Source organism: Thermobia domestica, chromosome 13 (assembly GCF_964235325.1).
Source record: "Thermobia domestica chromosome 13, izTheDome1.hap1.1, whole genome shotgun sequence".
NCBI classification, from domain to species: Eukaryota; Metazoa; Arthropoda; class Insecta; order Zygentoma; family Lepismatidae; genus Thermobia; species Thermobia domestica.
The window spans coordinates 217,372,707-217,394,121 of record NC_137466.1 but is presented as its reverse complement, the minus strand read 5'-3'; the positions used below and the strand labels follow the sequence as shown (position 1 = coordinate 217,394,121).

The following is a 21,415-nucleotide window of genomic DNA, read 5'->3' as shown; positions in this document are numbered from 1 at the left end:
AGATACACGAATTTATTCGGCAGCAAGTTAACTTGATCTAACTGACTTTGACATTTGAACTCGATATGATATTAAGCAAGCACTCGCACACAGAATATACTCGCAGTATATTGCATTTCCATTACTACATTTGCTTATGTTCCAGGTAAGTATCATCTAAGTACACGAGTAAGTTTTTAATTTCATAAATATTAAAATGAACTATTAATTAGTACGAAACTGTAAGAAGGAACTAAACAAGTTAATACACTAATAATGAAATTTTACAAAGTATAAAATGTAAATTATCAAGTGTCTTAAACAAATATGATTACATACATATATAAAATACAAGATTTATGAAATAAATTAACTTTGTACGAGTATAAACTAATTTAATTTGTATATATTAATGAAAAGAGAAAACAATCGTTTTAAACTTATTTTTACAGACTAGGTGGCGTAGTGGTTAACACATCAGCATTGTATGCCGGAAATCCTGGGTTTGAATCACGGTCCAGTCATTCACTTTTTCACTCTTTCTGTGTTAATTTAATTTGATTTCAGTTCTTATATCAGTAAACTTGATATTATATATATATATATATATATATATATATATATATATATATATATATATATACTACCATGCTAGAACAAAAGAATGTGAGGGGCCACGGTGGCTTAGTGGTAGAGCGTTCACATCTGGCACATGGGGTTCTTGGTTCGATCCCAACTCGCGCCAAGTAAACTTTGTGGTGGGCAAACACCGTGTGGGTTTTCTCGGGGTTCTCCCGTTATTTCCCACTTTCTTCATTTTACCATTTCATTCATTTCTCATCATCACCGTTTTCTTTAGCCTAGCCGGCATACCCATGGGACGTAGAATTCAAAGATTTCATTTTCATTTTTAAAGAATGTGAGTAAGTAAAATGGCAAGATTGGATAAGCCAACTCCATAGGGAAATCGATATAATTCTAAACGATTTGAGTAGTTAGAAGGCATTTTTCAGTTAATTAATAATTTTAAAAGTTTTCCACTAATAAGAATATTTAATTGAAAATCTATAAGAATTTTGTTTAAATATTTTATAAACTTTGTTTTATAACTTACACTCTTTTACCTTAGCATGATATATTGTTAATAGTAAAATATTTGACCTCCAAATAAGTAGCATTCATAGTCATTTTTCAACATACCACTATCAAAAAGGATCAGACACATTTAAAAAAAAAAAAGTCTAGATCAAGCTATGAAACTCCTGTAGGCCCAACGTCTTTTATTCTTATTTTCAAATCAATAAAATTTACAGTAAGTGTGTATTTGTTATGTTTTAACTTTTCAAACTCCATGCTTTATCTTACAGGAATTAGCGTCCTGTATGGTGAAGTTATCTGCAGACGGCTCATGATTAATCTAGGAAAAGGAAACTGAGAGATTTTTTATCACTTATGAGGGTTTGTGACTTGAATTTCGGGCTGATGTGCTCAAGCGCCCACAAAATACACTGCAACGTTACAAATATTGTTTTATTCAAGATGAAGAAAACGAGAGCTTTAAGAAAATAAATGAGCAAATTCGAGAACAGTTTCCTCGTTATTGTCTTTAATAGTCAAATGTTTGATATTCAAGTAAACAAAATACTTATAGATAAGCAAAAGGAAAGACAAAAGATTGTGATGGAAATATAGCATCCAAGTATCTTTTGGTGATAACCCAATCATAGCAGTTAATGGTTTGTTTTTGCAAGCCAAAAGTGCAGTATATCCATTGAAGCATCTGAATACATTATGTTTCTAATACGTTTCTAATATATTATAATGCCTAGAACTATATGTAACATACTTGAAACATGGTTTGAGTTGTGAGGTTACCTCTTAGTCTACAAAGAGCAACACAAAAATGACTCAAATTGGGTTAAGCTGCAAAATTCTTAATTTTTAATTCTCCAAATTTTTAGTTAAGATTACTATAATAATGAACAGGAAGAAATTTGGTTAATCCAGAAAGGTCGACCCCTTATTGTTTACAATTACGTAAGAAATAAGTTCAATTTGAAGAGGATAGTAAAAATTCAGAAGAATTATTTTATCATTATGTGGAATCAATTACTAATAATTTACAAGGAATCAATATTAATTGACATTTAACCATTCGACTAAATTATTAATGTAATATTTAGATTAATTATTATAATAAATACCTTGTTATGATATCTACATAATAATATATGTACATGTCAGGAAATCTACGGCAGACAATTAAATTAAGGCGATTAAATTACAATGAGAGGACGCAGTGAGGGTTTCCGATTTTTAAACCCCGTTCAACAAGACGTTGTGCAAAATAACATTTACTGCATTAAAATGTATAAAAAATTCTGAAACAATATGAGTTGAAGAGTCTTAATTCCGCCACTGACAAGACATTTCTCTCCCAAGGAAAATACGCGTCGGGTGTCATATAAAGGCACTTTTGGGCAGATTAAGAAAATGGAAAGATAATAAAAGTAATATGAAAAGAATGAATAACAGCAACTGAATAGGATTGAATATCGAATTATAATCTTTAGTTTCTGCAATGATAAACCTTTGACTTTCTAAAGCCATGGAGTTAATTAATATTGTTAATGTTACATAACATCTTTAACCCATAAACGCCCAAGACCAGTTTTATTCGTTAGCAACTGAATTGAAAAATACCGTGTTACATCGAAAACCTGAGAAGAAAATTAAACGAAATTCATACAACAAGAGAACGGGTAGTGTGCCTGAAGTGGAACAACGGGGGTTTGGCTAAATGAATGATAAAGCCCATGTAACGTAGTGAAAAATAAAGTGGGTCACTGGTGGCACAAGGGGCGTAAAACATACTTAATAAGCGAAACACCTTGTGCTAAGCTAATATTATTTATAAGGAAAACTAATGAACCAAGAACTGATCCTTAGGGTACTCTCGGATTAGTGATATTAAAGAAGAATTTTCTTGCAATCTGATATACAAGTTCGAGAAAGAATCTATCGGAAACCTTCTAATATATTAACATACATCTAAGAAATGTTTGTGTATTTGCCTTATGACATTGGCTGTATATCATTGGGATATCGTCTTTTATTATTTTACCTTTGGAACAAAATCATAAGCATAAAGCTTTTTTTTTCTTTCATATTTGTAAACTCTTCGTTTTGTCTTTTCTTTCGACAAGAAATTTACTTTTTTCAGATTATATATAATTTTAAGATAACACGTAAATCATTCTCAATAACAAAAAATAAAAAATAAAAGTAAATAAATAAATAAATAAAATAAAATAATAAAAGAGGTCTTTATTTGTCATCTATCAAATGCATTACTGCAGTATACCTATATGTTGCTTGAGCTCCCAACTATGTTATAGGTCTGTATATCGACTTTTATAGATGTAACCTAGCGTTAGCTTTTCGGTAGGGACCTAATCCGTGATAAAAGAAAAAGAAAAGAACTTTGCAAGCAATATGGAAATTTGTATGGTGTAGAGTAGACACATTAAATTTATGAGCGGAAAGTAAATGCGTATTGGAAACTAATTATAACCCTTTAATTGAAGCGCCCGCCAAGTGTGAAGTAAAAATATAATTTAATACTGCAGGTGGAAGAGCATAATACTACAGCCAAAATTAATCGTCGCATGAGACCTTTATAAGTGATAGTTGTGTACTCGAGTGCTGGAGAGTGTTCAAAGGAATTACTGACGCATACGCCGAAAGTAGAAATCTGTGGCTACGGCGACCTTGATGAAAGTGTGAATGATGTAGTCAATGAAAGTCATAAATTCTGCTTTCTTAACTCACTGATCTTGGAATTCCAGGAAACTCAGCAGCTATGTGAAGAATTATATCATGTAGTTCACACTTGGCGAAAGTTTCACAGTTCGAAGATTTCACACTTGCTATTCCACAATGATTGAAGTCTATCACTGTGGGGGATGGAAGACTCCTAATGAAACGATTGTCTAACGTCTGTTTCGTCATCACACGTAGCTCTACTTTGGCAGCTTGGTTGAGATTGAGAAAAAAAAAAAATAGTCATCGTACAATATGAGAATACTTTTCACGATTGAATTATATTTTATATTATGCACTCTATTACTATTTACGGGCCAGAATAGAACAAACAGAACTTAAAGATGTCGATTATTTTAAGTGTCTGGGAAGTATTTTGACGAGAGACGTTTATTGCAGCAAAGAGATCAGGCCAAGTATTACCCATAGACAAAGAAGCATTCAACAAGAAAAGATCACTCTTAACTAGCAGCCTTAATATTGGACTTAGGAAGAAGTTGGTCAAGTGCTATATATGGAGCATTGGACTGTATGGTTCAGAGACTTGGACATTAATGAAGTTAGAGAAGAAATATTTAGGGAGCTTTGAAATGTGGTGTTGGAGAAAGATGGAGAAGATAAAATGGACAGAGAGAGTAACAAACGAGTAAAACGGATAGGAGAGAAGAGAAGAGCGCTTTTAGCCAGCATCCTTCTTAGGAAGTCCAATTGGATTGGACATATCTTGCGAAGAAATTGTCTTCTTCATACCGCCATAGAAGGCAAGATGGAAGGAAAGCGAGGAATAGGAAAAAGATAAACGCAACTGATCGATGATTCAAAGAACAGAAAAAAAATTATTACGAGTTAAAAGGGGAAGCTGAAGATTCAGAAACGTGGAAGAAAGATTTCCAGGTCCAAACCTTAAAAAAGAAATATCTAATTCCAGGACCTCCCAATAGGCAGAATACTTAATTATATATATATATATTCAGGTGCGGATCCAAGGGGAGGGCTATAGGGGCTATAGCCTCCGCCTTTGACGCTCAGGTACACACTGGATAAAATGGGCTTCAATCCTACTTTCTTTACACTGGATAAAGCGGCAAACTGTGGTTTAGCCCCTCCCTTGATCATATCCTGGATCCGTGGCTGTGTATCTACCTATTTATATAATACAAAATTTTCATTCTTTTTATATCACTAGAAGATATTAAGTCAGTTGATCTGGAAGCTATTGGGCGTTTTTATTTATTTATTTATTTATTATGCTATTAGCAAAGAACCTAGGATGAGTTATGGGTCATAGGTACAGAAAGGACCATGAAATTTCTAATATTTTCTGCGACGAAACGATTCTTCTGCTTCACTGCACATTCCACAATTGATTACAGAAATACTTATGCTTGTTTTGATTTGTTTAGAAGTTGCAGATTAATGAAATGGGAAAGATTTATATCGATTACCCTGTACAATTCAATTTCTATACGTTAGATACTTATTACACATATTTATATTTAACATAATTAAAGAATATAATAGAAAATGATCATTGAAATCTATCTGTATCTACTAATGACTATTTACCTCATATGAAGATCTAACTTCAAGTTTGCAAAATACAGGCAGGTACACCATGGCTACTGTCAGCCCCATAAATATAATACCAATTACAATGATCCAATACTGTGTGCCGAAGTTGTAGATCTCAGCTGGGGTTCCAAGAACTGTTACTCCGGAGATGTAACTGAAAGACAAAAGCACTGTGCATCATTGTACACGTCCTATTTAGCTTACCAGCTGTCTCGATATTAATTAACCTTCATTAGTTTCCATACAGTTAACTTTTCAGTTAATTTGTTTCATACCTATAATCTACACAAGTAAATCTGAAGTAGAAGAATATTTCTGATAACATTAATCCTTTTGGGATCTTGAAGTTTTTAAGGTAAATATTAGATCCCTACTTCGTCACCACTATTTATCCTAGGATTTTAGTTCGTACCTCATTCTCTTCAGAATAAAGCACCCTTCCAAACGGTACTATTCGCATCTCCGTACCATATACCTGAAAAAGGGATTTTTTGTGAAAAAAAAACCCTTTTCCAAAAATTTATGACCCTCTCGACCGGCTCTGTAATGATAAGGGAATTGTAGAGGGGGAGAGAAGAAGGAGGAAAGAAGCTATATACGTGTTTACTCTATCTGAAGGTCATGTCGATAACATATATATGTGTTCTTGGATCCCATAAAACCTTTTAGATAGCATTTGCGAGAGAACAAAATAAGCCTTTTGCGTTGTACTCTTGAAGGCCAAACAGATCACATCATGACTCTCACCAACTTGACGAGCTCCTTCTCTAAAGACATATGACTTGTTTCGCAATGTATGTACGACTAAACAATAAAAAATACAGCAGTAATAGATATTAAATGTGTGTTTTAAAACAATACACATGTAAAACAATACACATGTATATATAGTAAGTTTGGGTGATTCCGGACAGTCGTTGAATCCGGACATCGTAAGCTTACAATGATACTGTTCTTCGCATGTGTAATGTGGAGACTTGTTGTGATGCCTATTTGAAGCACCGTACCTTCGTACAGTTCAGTGCTTAGTAGGAAGTGGAAAGAGTCTTATACGTAGTTTCAACGGTGGGGGAAAGAAGAAGAAACAGGAGAGTTCATGCACGTTTTTTGATCTGATGTAACTTTTTAGTGGAATATGTTAAGGTTTCACACAGAAGTGGCTGTCAGCAAATGGTTAAGTAAGATATATATCGAAGCAAAGACCCTACTTTATTCGTTGCATATTGGAAGAATTATATTACTTTTTGAGTGCCTGCTCAACGCGTGCACAAGTTTACAGTGCTCAAAACGGGCGAATCCAGACGTTTATGGAAGGGAGAATTCGGACACGTTTATTACGTTAAGGTGAATCCGGCCAATGTAATTAATGAACTAAGAGGATTCAGAACACTCTCTCCTCTCCCGCTTTTCACGTTTATGAGTGTGAAATAGTACGTGAGGTCTATGGCTTATCTCTAGCGTCTATTCATTTTTGAGATAAGTGGACCCCAAGGAATCACCAGAAAATTACCTTAGGATTTACAAACACAACTAAATTACAAAATGATAATCAGAAGGTGCTCAAAAATTCTACGCTTCTGAATGGCTACATCATCTGGTATATTCCCATTTGATCCGCAACGAGTTCGGGAACATGAATTTCTTTTGTCTAATGAACATGATCCGCCAGTAACTGGAAGCAATTTCTCTTCTGTGTCATCAGACTTACCCTAAAACACGTCTCAATCGCCTTCAGAGTCCTCATTTAAACAGTCCATATCTTTTCCTGCTGTTGCTTCTTCCAAATCCACATCCCAAAGGTCCGGCGTTGCTAAAAGATTAAGTATCACGAATTGCAGTTTGTTTCAAACTGTCTCCTCAAACACAATCGAAGGTATGGATGAAAACAACTGTAGGTTTTGTGGGAAAAATTATTATGCACCATCATCAAGCAAATACAGTTCCTAGGTGTCCTGTACTGTATATAAGGCCTGGTTTCATGAAAGATGTGTGGGAGGTGAAAGGAACCGTATTTTATCTGTGGACGATGTGTCTAAATTATGATTAGTGCTTCACGAAACTGGCAGACGTCATTAATACAAAATAATAATAATAATAATAATAATAATAATAATAATAATAATAATAATAATAATAATAATAATAATAATAATAATAATAATAATAATAATAAATATATATATAAATGCTAATCTCAGTACACAAGTATTATACATTTTACTAATAATCTAGTTGTTACTAGCAAATAATAGGAGTACAATGTAGTTCTAATGGAAACAAATGTGATTACTATGTTTAATGATGAAACACTATACTGGTAGTTACACTACTGTGAATTTAGCTTACAGTTTCAACAGTAATTAGTATAGAAATTGCTATGTTAGTAATTTGTATGTATTTGTATTTGTATTCTGTTTGTTAGAATGTTAGTGTGGCAAGATAGTAAGCTAAAATATACCTATCATGTATATATATCTTCCTTCAAAGGTCAGTGTCCGGAATCGCCAACCTACTGTCCGGATTGACCCTTCCAAATTTGCAAATCAAAGATTTGGTCAACTTTCAGAAAATTATATTTTATTTCTTAACATGCCATTCCAGGAAAACTATTTCAGTTGCACATGTATACCAATAAATCATTAAATAATATAACGAAGTATTGGATATTTTCGTTTAGCGGGGTAATAGTAAAAGAAAGAGACATCAGAACTGTCCGGATTCACCCAAACTTACCCTATTTTAACTGCTTAACAAAGGCACTTGAAGGAACGATGATTTCAGAAATTTTTTATGGCAAAAGAGTTTATTTGCTAAAAGTCTACTTATTCCATCAGAGTCTCATCATCCTTTTCAAGCGGTTACAGCTTGTTGTACACGTAGATACAAGGAATATACAGATAATGAACTCTTAACAAAATTTCAAATTATGGGGCGGGACTAGTGTGAGGTTCTCGACGAAGAGAAGGAAGAAGAATTTTCTGTAGGGTCGACAGCCATACAAAAATTCTCATAGACGTAAAGAAAATGTAGAGTTATGAATAATATGCAAAAGGGGAAGTGTTTTAATATGAATGTTTCAATATTTGTTTGAAACCAATATAATTGATGTAAATTATTATTATCTTATAGCTATGTGAAATTAAATACTACTTCAGTAGGAAAAACTGAAAAATATTTACAGAACTGAACACAAAACATATTCAATTTTAAAAAATCCAAAATATAACATGTTTGATGAAGGCAATGATATATTATCGAAACTTTGACAAACGTGTCTGGTAAAGGCAATGATATATTGTCGAAACTGTGACAAACATGTCTGATATAGGCAATGATATATTGTGGAAACTGTAACAAACGTGTCTGATAAAGACAATGATATATTGTCGAAACTGTGGGACAAGTTATTAATATAAAATTTTTGGTTGGTCGTTACTTTTTTTTAACTTGAAATTACAGATTAGATTCAAAGATATTAATGCATAAAATAATTAGACCGGTTTTAAAAAACCAAAATCATCTATTACTATACAAAAGTTTGCCTGTAAAATCTCTCGAAGTTATTGGAGCCTTCCCAGCCTATACTTCCTACTACTTTCCTGTTACCAAAGAATTCGAACAACTAAAGAAACCCACTCACCTTGCAACAAGGGACATTGCAACGGGGAAAGCCCCGAGATTTCTGTCTCCCATGAGGTACTCTTTGGTTGTTTTCTGTTTCCCGCCAAAACATCCATAATATATGCCAATCATGGCGGACAGAGCCAACATGATGGAAAATACTAAATAATCCACCCAGTCAAAGAGTCGAAGGGTGTGTTGAGTAAATTCTGCCGTTGTGGTGTTCATCTTGGATCAAGTCCCCGAAGCAACAAGGAAAACTAAAAGCAGCTGGTGGTGGTAGAAAAGACCTTCAATTGAGGAAGCCGTGATTTCGGTTCTATTGCTCTGTACTTTCACACCTGAAACGAAAGAAGAAAGAAAAATAATGTTTCAATGGTCCCCAACAAAGAAGAATCCTAAGAAAAGACGTTACACTAATGAGATACAATTTCTACGGACGTAGTTTTCCTAAAACTTTTATAATTTTGCTCACACTTCGTTATATAAATATTTCCGAAAAAAAAAAACTATGATTCGGAATAATTTATGACTTGACATAAAAAGAAGAGAAAGTTTAGTGGCACGACTCGTTGGTTTTTAAAATTTACTTTTATTTCTTTTTTTCATTTTTTGGTGCACTTTTGAATACAATTGTAACAAGATTTTATTTTAATAATAATAAAAAAAAGAGTAAAATAGCTCAACTAGAACATTGATATATAAAATTAGAGTGGCAAACAACACATGCTTGAAATACTCATATACAACCTCACCGATATTTCTCTTATTGTCTTTTGCTTTTGAAACTAAAACAATGAGGAAAACACAATTATCAGCAAGTTTAAACGAGGGTAAGTCAATAATTATCAGCAATGTAGCCATATTTTCCTCACATTGTTCATCCTTACTTCTGTCCTCGTTTATTTTATTGTTATGCTGTTGTGGTCGTGCTATGAAAGTTTGATTACAATTCCTCTAATTTTCTCCTTTTGTTGCAGATAAATCATGGCCGCTCCATTAGAAATTTGCACCAAAGGGGAACAACGAGCAGTGATCCGGTTTTTGTGGTCGGAAGATGTATAAGGGTCTACAATTCATCATAAACTTTCGACACAATACGGGAACAGTGTCTTGTCGCAACGGAGTGTCTATGAATGGATTGAAAAATTAAAAAATGGTCGCACATGTGTTACGCACGAGCCGGATGACCATCTACGGCCAAAAATGATGACGACATAGAGTGTGCACTAACATGGTTCTGATATACAGACGATTAACTATTGACGAAGTGGCACGTAGTCTGGAAATTATTCATGGTTCCTGATACACCTTCCGATCAGAAAAAAGAAACAGATCACTGCTCTTTGCTTCTCTTTGATGCAAACTCCTAATGGAGCGGCCATGATCTATCTGCAACAACAGGAAGACAAATGGAGGAATTAGGATCAAACTTTCATAGCATGACCATAACAGCATAACAATACAATAAACGAAGAAAGACGCTAGTATGAACAATATAAGAAAAATTATGGCTACATTGCTGATAATTATTGACTTACCCTCGTACATTTGATTTTATTATGAATTTGATATAAATAATAATAATAATAATAATAATAATAATAATAATAATAATAATAATAATAATAATAATGTTTGAAATATGTTTATTGGAGAAAAAACAGCATTACAACCACAAGTACACCAAAGGGAAAAAAGCAGAAAAAGTGTATTTACAAACATGAGACGCATGAAAATATAATATAACATTCTAAAGTATAACATTAAGTACAACTTATTATACAAAATATAAAAAAATAGAACTCATTATTCGCAGTATAGTTAAATCTGTTTACAAATTATTAGAAGGAAAAATAGTTTTATAAAAGATATATGTGAATAGTTGCTGTTACAGGTTGAAAACAAATATTTCGAACTTGAAACACGTCAAACAAAATATACTCATTCACAAGACGCTATTTAAGGAAAGCGAATAGATGAAAAAAAAAAAAAAAAAAAAAAAAAAACATGGTTAAAATTCAAAACTAACTTCCCTTACTTAAAAAAGAAAACTCTGAAATGGCACCATACTAAGAAAGTTGAGTAATAACTCAAGTTCTGAACGAACTTTTAACAAATTTATTTTGGAAAATATCTATAATAGAATAAAATTTATTTACAGTTTCAATCAGGGGCGTCATTTAGGGGGAGCAAGGAGGGGCATTTGCCCCCCCTCCGTGAGTTTGAGGTTTATATAGATTTTATCAATAGAATAGTAGTAAGTCAGTGAACAACGCGAAATTTTACTTATATCAAAAGGTCTTGACCCCCCCAAAGCCAAATCTGAAATGACGCTACTGGTTTCAATAGTCTTATAAATAAATTTCAGACTAGAAGCTTTACAGATGAAACGAACAATTTCTAGTGTTACTGTAAGGAGTTCTTATGGACTCTTTGAAACATCCACGAAGAACATTATGAAGAAAATAAAATCTATCAGCTATCAGCTAAAGGCAAATGATATATATATATATATATATATATATATATATATATATATATATATATATATATATATATATATATATATATATATATATGCGTATACTGGATAATATCATATCTTTGAAATATTTGAGCTTCCATCGTAACCCGGCTAGGAAGTTACCCTGAATACACTCAATAGTATTTACTAAATATTTGGCTTGATTGTTCCAAATCACCGTACCATAATACCCCTTAGAATTAATGGGTATTTTAGGCGAAAATTAAATATTTTTACTTACGCAAGTATATCTTGGTTCATAGTAGAACAATAATTTATACGTCTGTTGATTCGTCTGGGACCATGCCTTCATATTCCGTAACAATCGAGACTCATATGAGGTCCGTTGGGAAAACAGTGTTGCCAAAAGTAAGGACAATTCGTATATTTTTACAAAAAAAATTGTAAAAACAAATGGCTGGCCATACTGCTTTTATGCTGTAGAAAAACAATGGAAAATGTTTGCTTGACTATTGCTAATATATCCTGCAAGTATCGCAAAATCCTAGTGAGCACCTACTAAGAAAAAAAAATGATATGTGAAACCCTGATATTATATGATAAATAGGGTTATTTTTGCACATAAATTATTTTGCAATGAATGCTGATGTGTAACTCGAGATATTGTAGCAGGATGATAATTGATACCTTGTTGGATTTGTTAGGAACCATGCTTTCATATTCCGTAACATCGAGACTCATATGTGGTCTCTGAGGAAAGCAGTGTTGCCAAAAGTAGCGAAAAATCACCTATCGTTACGAAAAAAAAATACAAAAAAAATGGCTGGGAACACTGCAATTACCAACGAAATGTTCGTCCTGCCATTACAACCTGCGCAATAAATTCTAGAGTCCATGTCGTCACTGCGCAGACATATTAATTCTAAGGGTTACACAAGTAGAGAATTTTGGAAGTATTAATATATGAAAAATTACGACAAAGCCATTTTATCATTTTTTTTCTTTTTTTAGCCTTAGATCTAATTCTCTATAGATGTTTTTGAAATAGTAATTTGTTGTCTAATATTATTCCTAAAGTTCCAAATTCAATTTTCTGATTATCTATTATTATATCTTTATACAACAAAATATTAATTTCCTGGTAAAATTTATATCTTGAGTTTTGGCAATATTCAAAGGTAGGACATTATTCTCTGACCATTTAGCTAGTATATCAATGTTTCTTGCAATATAACTTGATCTTCAACAGTATTTCATTAATTATTTTAATGTCATCAGCGTACATAAAATATTTATAGATTAACTTATCATGTAAATTATTTATATAAACTAAAAATAGCAAGGGACCCATGTTAGAATCCAGAGGTGCTCCAGATGGTGTGTTATAAATTGAAATATAACCATTATACCTGATTCTAAGTGTTCTGTTAGTTAAATACGAATCTAGCCATTTTGTTATACAATATGACAATTTGTATTTGTAAAAGTTACTTATTAATAAGTGATGAGGCAATTTATCAAACGCTTTTGCAAATTCAAAGTAAATAACATCAGGTTAACCACCAGTTCGAATAACAGAAAACAAACTTTGTATGAAACTTGCCAAGCTTGAAATTAACTGATTTACCATTTATAAACCCATGTTGATTAATATCCGGCTGACAGATAATGATGTATACAAGTAGTTGTACATTATTTTCTCGAAACTTTCGGAATAACATTCATTATAGAAATAGGGCTATAATCACTGATATTATGAGCATTGGTTATAGGTGTTATAACTACTACTTTCCATAATAATAATAATAATAATAATAATAATAATAATAATAATAATAATAATAATAATAATAATAATAATAATAATACATAGTGGTGGATTAGTGGTTGTTTAAAGGGTGTAAGCAAAGATTAAAGTTGGTTTTCTCTGTCGACTATATAAAACAAACAAAAATTGGTTATTTCTTGTAAGTCACAGTGTTTGAATGACCCCGTAACAACCTTTAACGATGTTTGGGATTTTCCGTAATCACTGGTCTTTTTATAGATCGCATGGCCTATTTACGAGAGTAAGTTACGGAACAAGTGGATGGAAACTTATCAATATAGTACGTTGTGATTTTTGTTTCTAAGGAACTAAGATGTGGTTTATTTCTAGAACTAAATTCACTTTTCAATATTTTATACACAATACATAATTGGTGTTATACACATTCACGTAACCAAGGGAAAAGGTGAGGGTACAGTGAGGGTACATTAATATATTTCACAGTACACTAATGTTTCAACTATACTATGCTAGGGAGGCGCGATGGCTCAGTGGTAGAACGTTCACCTCCGGTGCTTAGGGTCCCTGGTTCGATCCCAGCTCGCGCTGTGTGGACTTTGTGATGGACAAACACCGTGCTCGTGGGTTTTCTCGGGGTTCTCCCGTTTCCTCCCACTTTCTTCATTCCACCATTTCACTCATCTCTCATCATCACCGTCTACTTTAGCCTAACTGACATAACGTGGGACGTTAAACTTAAATATTTCATTTCATTTTTCCAAACTATGCTATGCATAAGTGTCGAAAGTCTTATGGCTACGTAGAACAGCTTTGTCCATCTGTCGACAGGTGTCTGAGCAGAAAGAGATCTCTAGATGCGGTTTATTACAATCGACTCTACGTCCCAAGGATAGGTTGTATGTCTTCTGTTAAAAGTGAATCAAATTAGTCATTTATGGTTTCAATGTTTATGTATTTCAGAACGAAAACGCTAACAGATAGCCAGAAGCGGTGTTTTGGAAACGATTCAAGTCTCAAGACAACATATCATGACTATCCACAACACTCTACCCAAACCGGAAGTGGTTCAAATTTACAATTACTTCAAGTTTCAATACTGATTTCCGTATAGCAATAACCGTAAATGCTATCAAGAAGCGGATTTTCGCAATCGATTCAGTGTTCCAAGAATAAGTTTCATATTTATTAACTTTCTATTCAAACCGGAAGTGGTTTAAATTAACAATTTCCGATTTCGACGTTTATCACCATAGAACGAATATGGTAACAGATAGCGGGAAGCGATTTTTATTGTAAACGATTCAGTGTCTCAAGACAACATATCATGACTATCCACAACAATTTACCGAAACCGAAGTGTTTCAAATTTACTACTACTTCCGGTTTCAATAGTAATTTCTGTAGAGCAAAAACGGTAAATGCTATTAAGATGCGTTTTTCTGCAACCAGTTCAGCGTCACAGGTTTCATCTCCTCCGTTGAAGCTCTATTCAAACAGGAAGTGGTTAAATTAGCCATTTCCGGTTTGAACGTTTATCATCATATAACAAACATGGTAATAGACAGCGAGAAGCTTTTTTTTTTTTTTTTTTTTTTTTTTTTTTACAATTTAACACCTCAAGACAGCATATCATGACTATCCACAACATGCTTGCAAAACCAGAAGTAGTTCAAATTAGCTTATTTTTGGTTTCAACACTGATTTTGATAGAACAAAAACGGTAAAAGATATAAAGAAGTGGCAATCGACTGAGTTGTCCCAAAATGGGTTCTACCTCTTCACTTAGCCCTTTTTTCAAAGAATAATTTGAAATAGTCGATTTTTGGTTTCAACCTTTATTGCCATAGGACAAAAATAGTTAGAGATAGCGAGTAATGGCTTTTTGATATGGATTCACCGTCCGAGGAACATATTCTATCTTCGATCTCATTACTCTATTAAATAAACAAGTATTTTTCCCGCTCATTTATTATCATTCACTTCCACGGTGAAAGCTCAAGTACTCCTTTTTTTTTTTTTTTTTTTACTTTCGAGCGAAGATAGAAGAGAAAAAAGTATAGTGGTCGTGAAAAAAAAAAATCGAATTCGAAATTTCAACGAATTTACGCGTTTCATAGTTCTACATACTGAAAAAGTGATTTTCCAATCTGTCCCTCTGTTCGTCCTGATGCACACTCACCTGGAGATCCTGAAGATCATGCCGTTCAATGCATCTAAACCAAAATTTAAACTTAAGGATTTTATACGCTTTCCCAGAGGAATTTTTAGAATTTTGCTCCTACCCCCAAAATTAATGGTAGTTTACTGAAGGATGAAGATTTTAAAAAATGTGATCTTCCCGATAATGGGTCTAATAATTTTGTTGAATATGTCATTAACAACCCTATATTATTGTATAGGTCATTTCTCTGGGGAAAAAAATCTTGGGGTGAGTTTCACCCGGGCAATTTTTTCAAAAACAACTCAAGCAATTTTGTTTTTACCAAGTCTATGGTCTGTGGAACCTGGATGTTTAACACCGCATTCACAAAAGCTCTACACTGACTTCTATCCTTAGCCAAGTGGATCCAGTTTCTACTTTGTATTCCAATTTCTACGAGATCCATCTTAATATTGTCCTCCCATCTGCGCCTAGGTCTTCCTAGTTGTCATTTTTCGATTAGATTTCCAGTTAAAACTTTGAAAGCGTTCCTACTTTTTATCATTCTGGCTACATGACCTGCTCTCCTGGCCCTCCTAGACCTGATGACCCTAACAATGTTATTTGGCTCAGGATTTATTCTATAATCCTAGATATTTGAAAGTATCCATTGTATATGTTTCATAAATATATGTTCTATGTTCTGTTTATATACATATATTTTTATATAAATTCTTCATTTAAAATTTACAAGGGATGGTTTACCCTTCAGGAGAGTCTCTTTCGAACAATTTGGTCAAAAACGGTTCAGTTAATTTGGTCATTTTGCATGATAATTTCCCCAAACAGTAGTTTACTCTTGTGGTATTCTTTACGGACGATTTTCTTAAGAACTACTTAGAGAATTTTGTACAAATTTCATGAATAAACATTTCTGTAAGAGCCCTACAATATGGCATGAATAATTTCTCGTTTTAAAAAAATCCACAAGGGATAGTTTCCTCTTGGTGGTATTTTCTTCGATACAGTTCTCCGAAAGCGACTATTATCATTTTGTTCATAAACTCTACCCCATGTGCAAGACGTACATTTGCACGGAGCGGCAAAATTTGTCATAACAATATCATTTAAAATAAATAATTTTTTGTTGGAAACAGACTTCAAGATGATGAAATTTACCAAGCTGACCTTCTATTTGAATATTACATTCATAAATCATGTTTAGGTATCATTTGTTTAAGGTCACATGGACAGTGCTAAAGCAAATGGTCAAACAAATCCCAACATGAATTGCTTGATTGTTATCAAATGCAAGAACTCAATTCCCGAACACTAATGAACACCTGTTTCATATAGTTAGTTATCACAGTTTTGATATGATAACTAGTCTTACCTTTGTGGCAAACAAGTTCTTTGTCATTGAAGGTGGAAACAACTTTTTATATATAAAAAAATTAACAGATGTAGAACGAAAATGAAGAAATAACGATAAAAGAGCTAGTTGCACTAGAATTGCAAACTGATATATTGACCCAGACAGCAATTTAAGCTTGCTGCAAGTTGCCACAAGCTTGCTGTGGCAAGGTCAATTAGCTTGCCGCAAGCTATACTATGCAAGCCAATTAGCTTGCTGCAAGCTAGTTAGTTACATCTGGGCAAGGCTTGCCCAAGCTTGTCCTCACAAGTTAAACACAAGTCAAATTATCTCAAACGCAATCCAAGTATAAGCGTATTCGCATCAATGGCAAGCTTTATTAAGCTTATTGCAAGCGGAAACACGCCAAACAAGTTATATGGAATCTTTCAGTAAGCGAGTTTAGATAAAACAGTATAATTTAACTGTCTGACTAAATCTATGCTACAATACCCAGACAGCAATTTAAGCTTGCTGCAAGTTGCCACAAGCTTGCTGTGGCAAGGTCAATTAGCTTGCCGCAAGCTATACTATGCAAGCCAATTAGCTTGCTGCAAGCTAGTTAGTTACATCTGGGCAAGGCTTGCCCAAGCTTGTCCTCACAAGTTAAACACAAGTCAAATTATCTCAAACGCAATCCAAGTATAAGCGTATTCGCATCAATGGCAAGCTTTATTAAGCTTATTGCAAGCGGAAACACGCCAAACAAGTTATATGGAATCTTTCAGTAAGCGAGTTTAGATAAAACAGTATAATTTAACTGTCTGACTAAATCTATGCTACAATATGTTTTTCCCTCCCCTTCCCCATTATTGAAGAAAATGCACAACCGTGAAAACACCCAAGTGTCGCATCCGCTTCTGCAAAACATCAAAATAAGCATAAAATTATTACATTTTACTTGTGACAAGCAACGCGCCGTTGCTTCTTACAAATATCTAATACGTTGTTATATTAGCCGCGAGTATTTGAAATTTCTACCTTTTTATATAAAAACGCAGAAAAATGTTTATACTTTAAACACAGCGTTCAGATAAAGTTTATACTGTAAGTTAAACTTGAAGTTTATATTAAAATATCTGCAACAGTTCTGTATTCTTTCGCAAAATACGTAGGGTCATATCTGCTGCCATCTATGTTCACATTTATGCTTTATATATAAATACTATAATTCGTTATGCCTCATGGTTACCGAAATATGAGAAAATAAAGTGATATTATAGGTACGTGGGACTAGAGTACTAGAGTACTAGACGGCACAATTAAAAAAAATTATTAAGTTTGTCCTTTATTCAAGCTGAATGCTAACAAGACGCTAACAACGCGAACACTACCTTGTCGCCGAAAGTTAAGAGGTCAGCGTCACGTAGTTTTTGAGAACAACTGAAAATCGAACGCGCGCTGGCTTTTTACTTCAATCTAAAGAAAAGCGTCTCGCAAGTGAAGCATGGGTTGCCCGTACTACAGCTTGCGCTAAGCAGAAATAAGCTTTTGTGTATAAGCCAAAGCGAAATAAAATGAAATAAAAGCGACAGGCAAGCTTGCGGTAAGCAAACATGCTGTCTGGGTATGTTTTTCCCTCCCCTTCCCCATTATTGAAGAAAATGCACAACCGTGAAAACACCCAAGTGTCGCATCCGCTTCTGCAAAACATCAAAATAAGCATAAAATTATTACATTTTACTTGTGACAAGCAACATTTTTATTATTTATTTTTTTTTTTTTTTTTTTTTTTTTGCTAGCCGGAGGCTAGCACCCTATTAGAGGGCTACACCCTCTTTGAGGGGGGGAGAGTTATTGAGGATTAATGGATAGAGGGTTAATAGGCTGATGGGCTAAGTGATTTCATTTATTTATTTATTTATTTATTTATTATCATAGAATATATGGACATTATGACCTTTGCGATCATAATCATAAATTTAGGAGAGGTGAAAACTACTTAATTATATAATTATAAATTGACGTTACACATTGTTATAAATACATAGAATGAATAAAAAGTGAAATAACAAGTATAATGAGTGAAAATATAAAGAAAGTGATCATAAACATATAAGGAAATTAATATGGAGAAAAAACTTCATAAATACTTAAACTCCGAACGCAATTATATATATGAGTTGGTGATTGAGAAATCCTGATAAGTTATATTAAAGAGAATGAAGGTGAATAATGGGATGAGGTGCAATACACGGGACAAACACAAGGGAAATTAGTATGACAAATGAGGTTATCTTCTGCCTAGGGGCTGCTCTAGGCTGATGAAGACGGAGGGAGCCCTGTTAGAGACAGAAGGTCTTACTGTGCAGTAAATGATGGAAATACGTGCGGTAGATGGGCATGAATGTGATAGTCTTCGAGTAAGAGTAAATCCGGGTGATCAGGTGGCAGCGTATAACAGTATAGAGTGAAGAGCAGACTAAGTGGGGAGTAGGCATAGCGGGGACGGACAGGATGAAGAGCATGATAGTGCATGGTATCGAGGAGTAATGGCTGGTGAGAAGTGTATCGGACTGTGATGAACTTCTGTCTAAGAGATTCAAGATGATACGAAATGTCGGGGAAGGTGACGAGATCATACAGCTCACGGGTTGGGCTTGGTAATTGAATACGATGTGCGATGCGGAACGCATGTCGCTCTAGGATGCGTAACTTTTCATAGTAGGTTGGAAGGGCGGAAATCCACGCAGTAAACCCATACGTAAGCACTGGTCGCATGAACGCTTTATATATATTCAGAACTGTTTTAGGTTGTAGGCCCCAGGTTGTGCCAGTCAGTCGCTTTAGAAGGTTCAGGCGCTGATAAGCTTTGGCAGCTACTTTCTTGAGGTGTGGTTTCCATGTGAGGTGAGAATCATAAAGAATGCCCAGGTAAGTAACGGATCGAGTTTGAATGATTGGAGTATCATTAACTGTGAGTGAAAGCAGCGATGGGTTACGGTGTACTCTGGTGCGCTTTCGTGGGGGTAGAAAGGTAATGGCCTGAGTTTTTGCTGCATTGATGGAAAGACTCCACTTCCGGCACCAATGAGTGAACTGGTTGATGGCTTCTTGGAGATCTCGAGTGATCTGACGGATAGTATTTCCTAAGGCTAGGAAAGCAGTATCATCAGCATACTGAAATAAGTACACATCAGGAGGAAGTGGAGGGAAATCGGCTACAAAGATGATATATAACAGCGGAGATAGAGCAGAACCTTGTGGTACTCCTGACAGAAGGAAGATGGGATGAGAAAGCTGATTATTGATGCTGACGTAAGACAGACGACATACAAGAAAGTGATAGATAAAGCGAACATATGTAATGGGAAATGCCAGATGGAGAAGCTTATGAAGAAGTGCCAGGTGCCAGACTTTATCAAAGGCTTTTTCGAGGTCGAATAAAAGTAAGCAAGAAGGTTTGACAGAATTATAATGATTTGTGATGAGACTGGTGAGGCGAAGGAGTTGATCATTGATAGAGAATCCAGGGCGAAAACCTGCTTGATGAATAGGAAGGATATTTTTAGATTCTAAGTATGGGTGCAATCGTTTAACGATGATGCGTTCGAGAATTTTGCTAAATGTGGATGTCAGTTGAATAGGTCTATAAGAAGATGTGGCGGTAGGGGGCTTGTTTGGCTTCAGGAACATAAGTGTTTTAGAAGTTTTCCAATCCGTTGGGAAGAATCCGGTACGGAGAATGAAAGTATAGATGAGGGCGAGAAGCGTCAGAAGTAAAGGAGGACTTTCCTTAATGTGCCGATATGTAATACTGTCAAAACCTGGGGCAGAGTTTCGTTTGCGGTTAACAACAGCGATAATTTCGGTTGCAGAAATGGGTGTTGTAAGCGGATGATTTGGAAGCGTATGAGTGGTACTGGGCTGTAAATGCGGAGAGTCAAGAGGTAGGTTGGCAACAGGATGCGGAGCTGTGAGATCGGAAAGCGGTGTGGGTGTGAAAATTTCCTGCAAGTAGTCTGCAAAGACGTTGGCTTTTTCTTGATCACTTTGAAGTGGTGTGTTATTATGGAGTAGAGGATAATGAGGTTTTGTATATTTACCGCAGAGTGCGTTGAAACGTTTCCAGAATTTAGAAGGGTGACCGGTTTCGTTGAGGTTATTACAAGTTTTTACCCAGTTTCTCAGTTTATATGCTTTGAGATAATTACGAACAGTTCGTTGCAGTTGATGATGGTGATGAAGGGTTTCTGGGTTTCTAGTACGAACGTATTCCCGATATAGCTGTCGAGAGCGGCGAATCATGATTAAGTATTGAGGCGGTAGTTGTGGTTTGTATGGAACAGAAGCTGTACAGGGAATATAGAGTTCGGATGCGTTAGAAATGGCAGAGCTGATTGTAGTTATGCTGTTGTATAGCTGCTCTTCCGTAGATGGTGGTGCGTGATTTTGAAGTGAATGGGTAATATGTTCACGATATTTGTTCCAGTCGGCCTTGTCGTAACGAAGGGATGTGCGAGGAGGTGGTGCATTGACAGGGTTGTTGTCGGTATTGTGGTGGTAAGTTAGTTTGAGAGGTGCGTGATCGCTGCCAATGAGATCAAGAACTTCGACTGTGCAGTGGGAAGCTATGGTATTAGAAGTGAT

At 34.6% G+C, this 21,415-nt stretch overlaps 1 protein-coding gene across 5 annotated transcripts in view; it reads right to left on the bottom strand.

The window, feature by feature from the left end:
* The window catches only part of LOC145669024 (sodium-coupled monocarboxylate transporter 1-like), a 159,507-nt gene that overhangs the window by 41,480 nt on the left and 96,612 nt on the right, over window positions 1-21,415 (bottom strand). For 4 of the 5 annotated variants that reach the window (XM_081737367.1, XM_081737366.1, XM_081737364.1 and 1 more), the window contains 2 exons: window positions 9,014-9,335; window positions 5,368-5,527 (listed from right to left, as the gene is read on the bottom strand). In XM_081737367.1, coding sequence (XP_081593493.1) covers window positions 5,368-5,527; window positions 9,014-9,222 — 369 coding nt within the window. In that variant the 5' untranslated portion in view covers window positions 9,223-9,335. Of the gene's footprint in view, window positions 1-5,367; window positions 5,544-9,013; window positions 9,336-21,415 lie in introns of all 5 variants that reach the window. The other variant, XM_081737369.1, reaches the window with a different exon arrangement.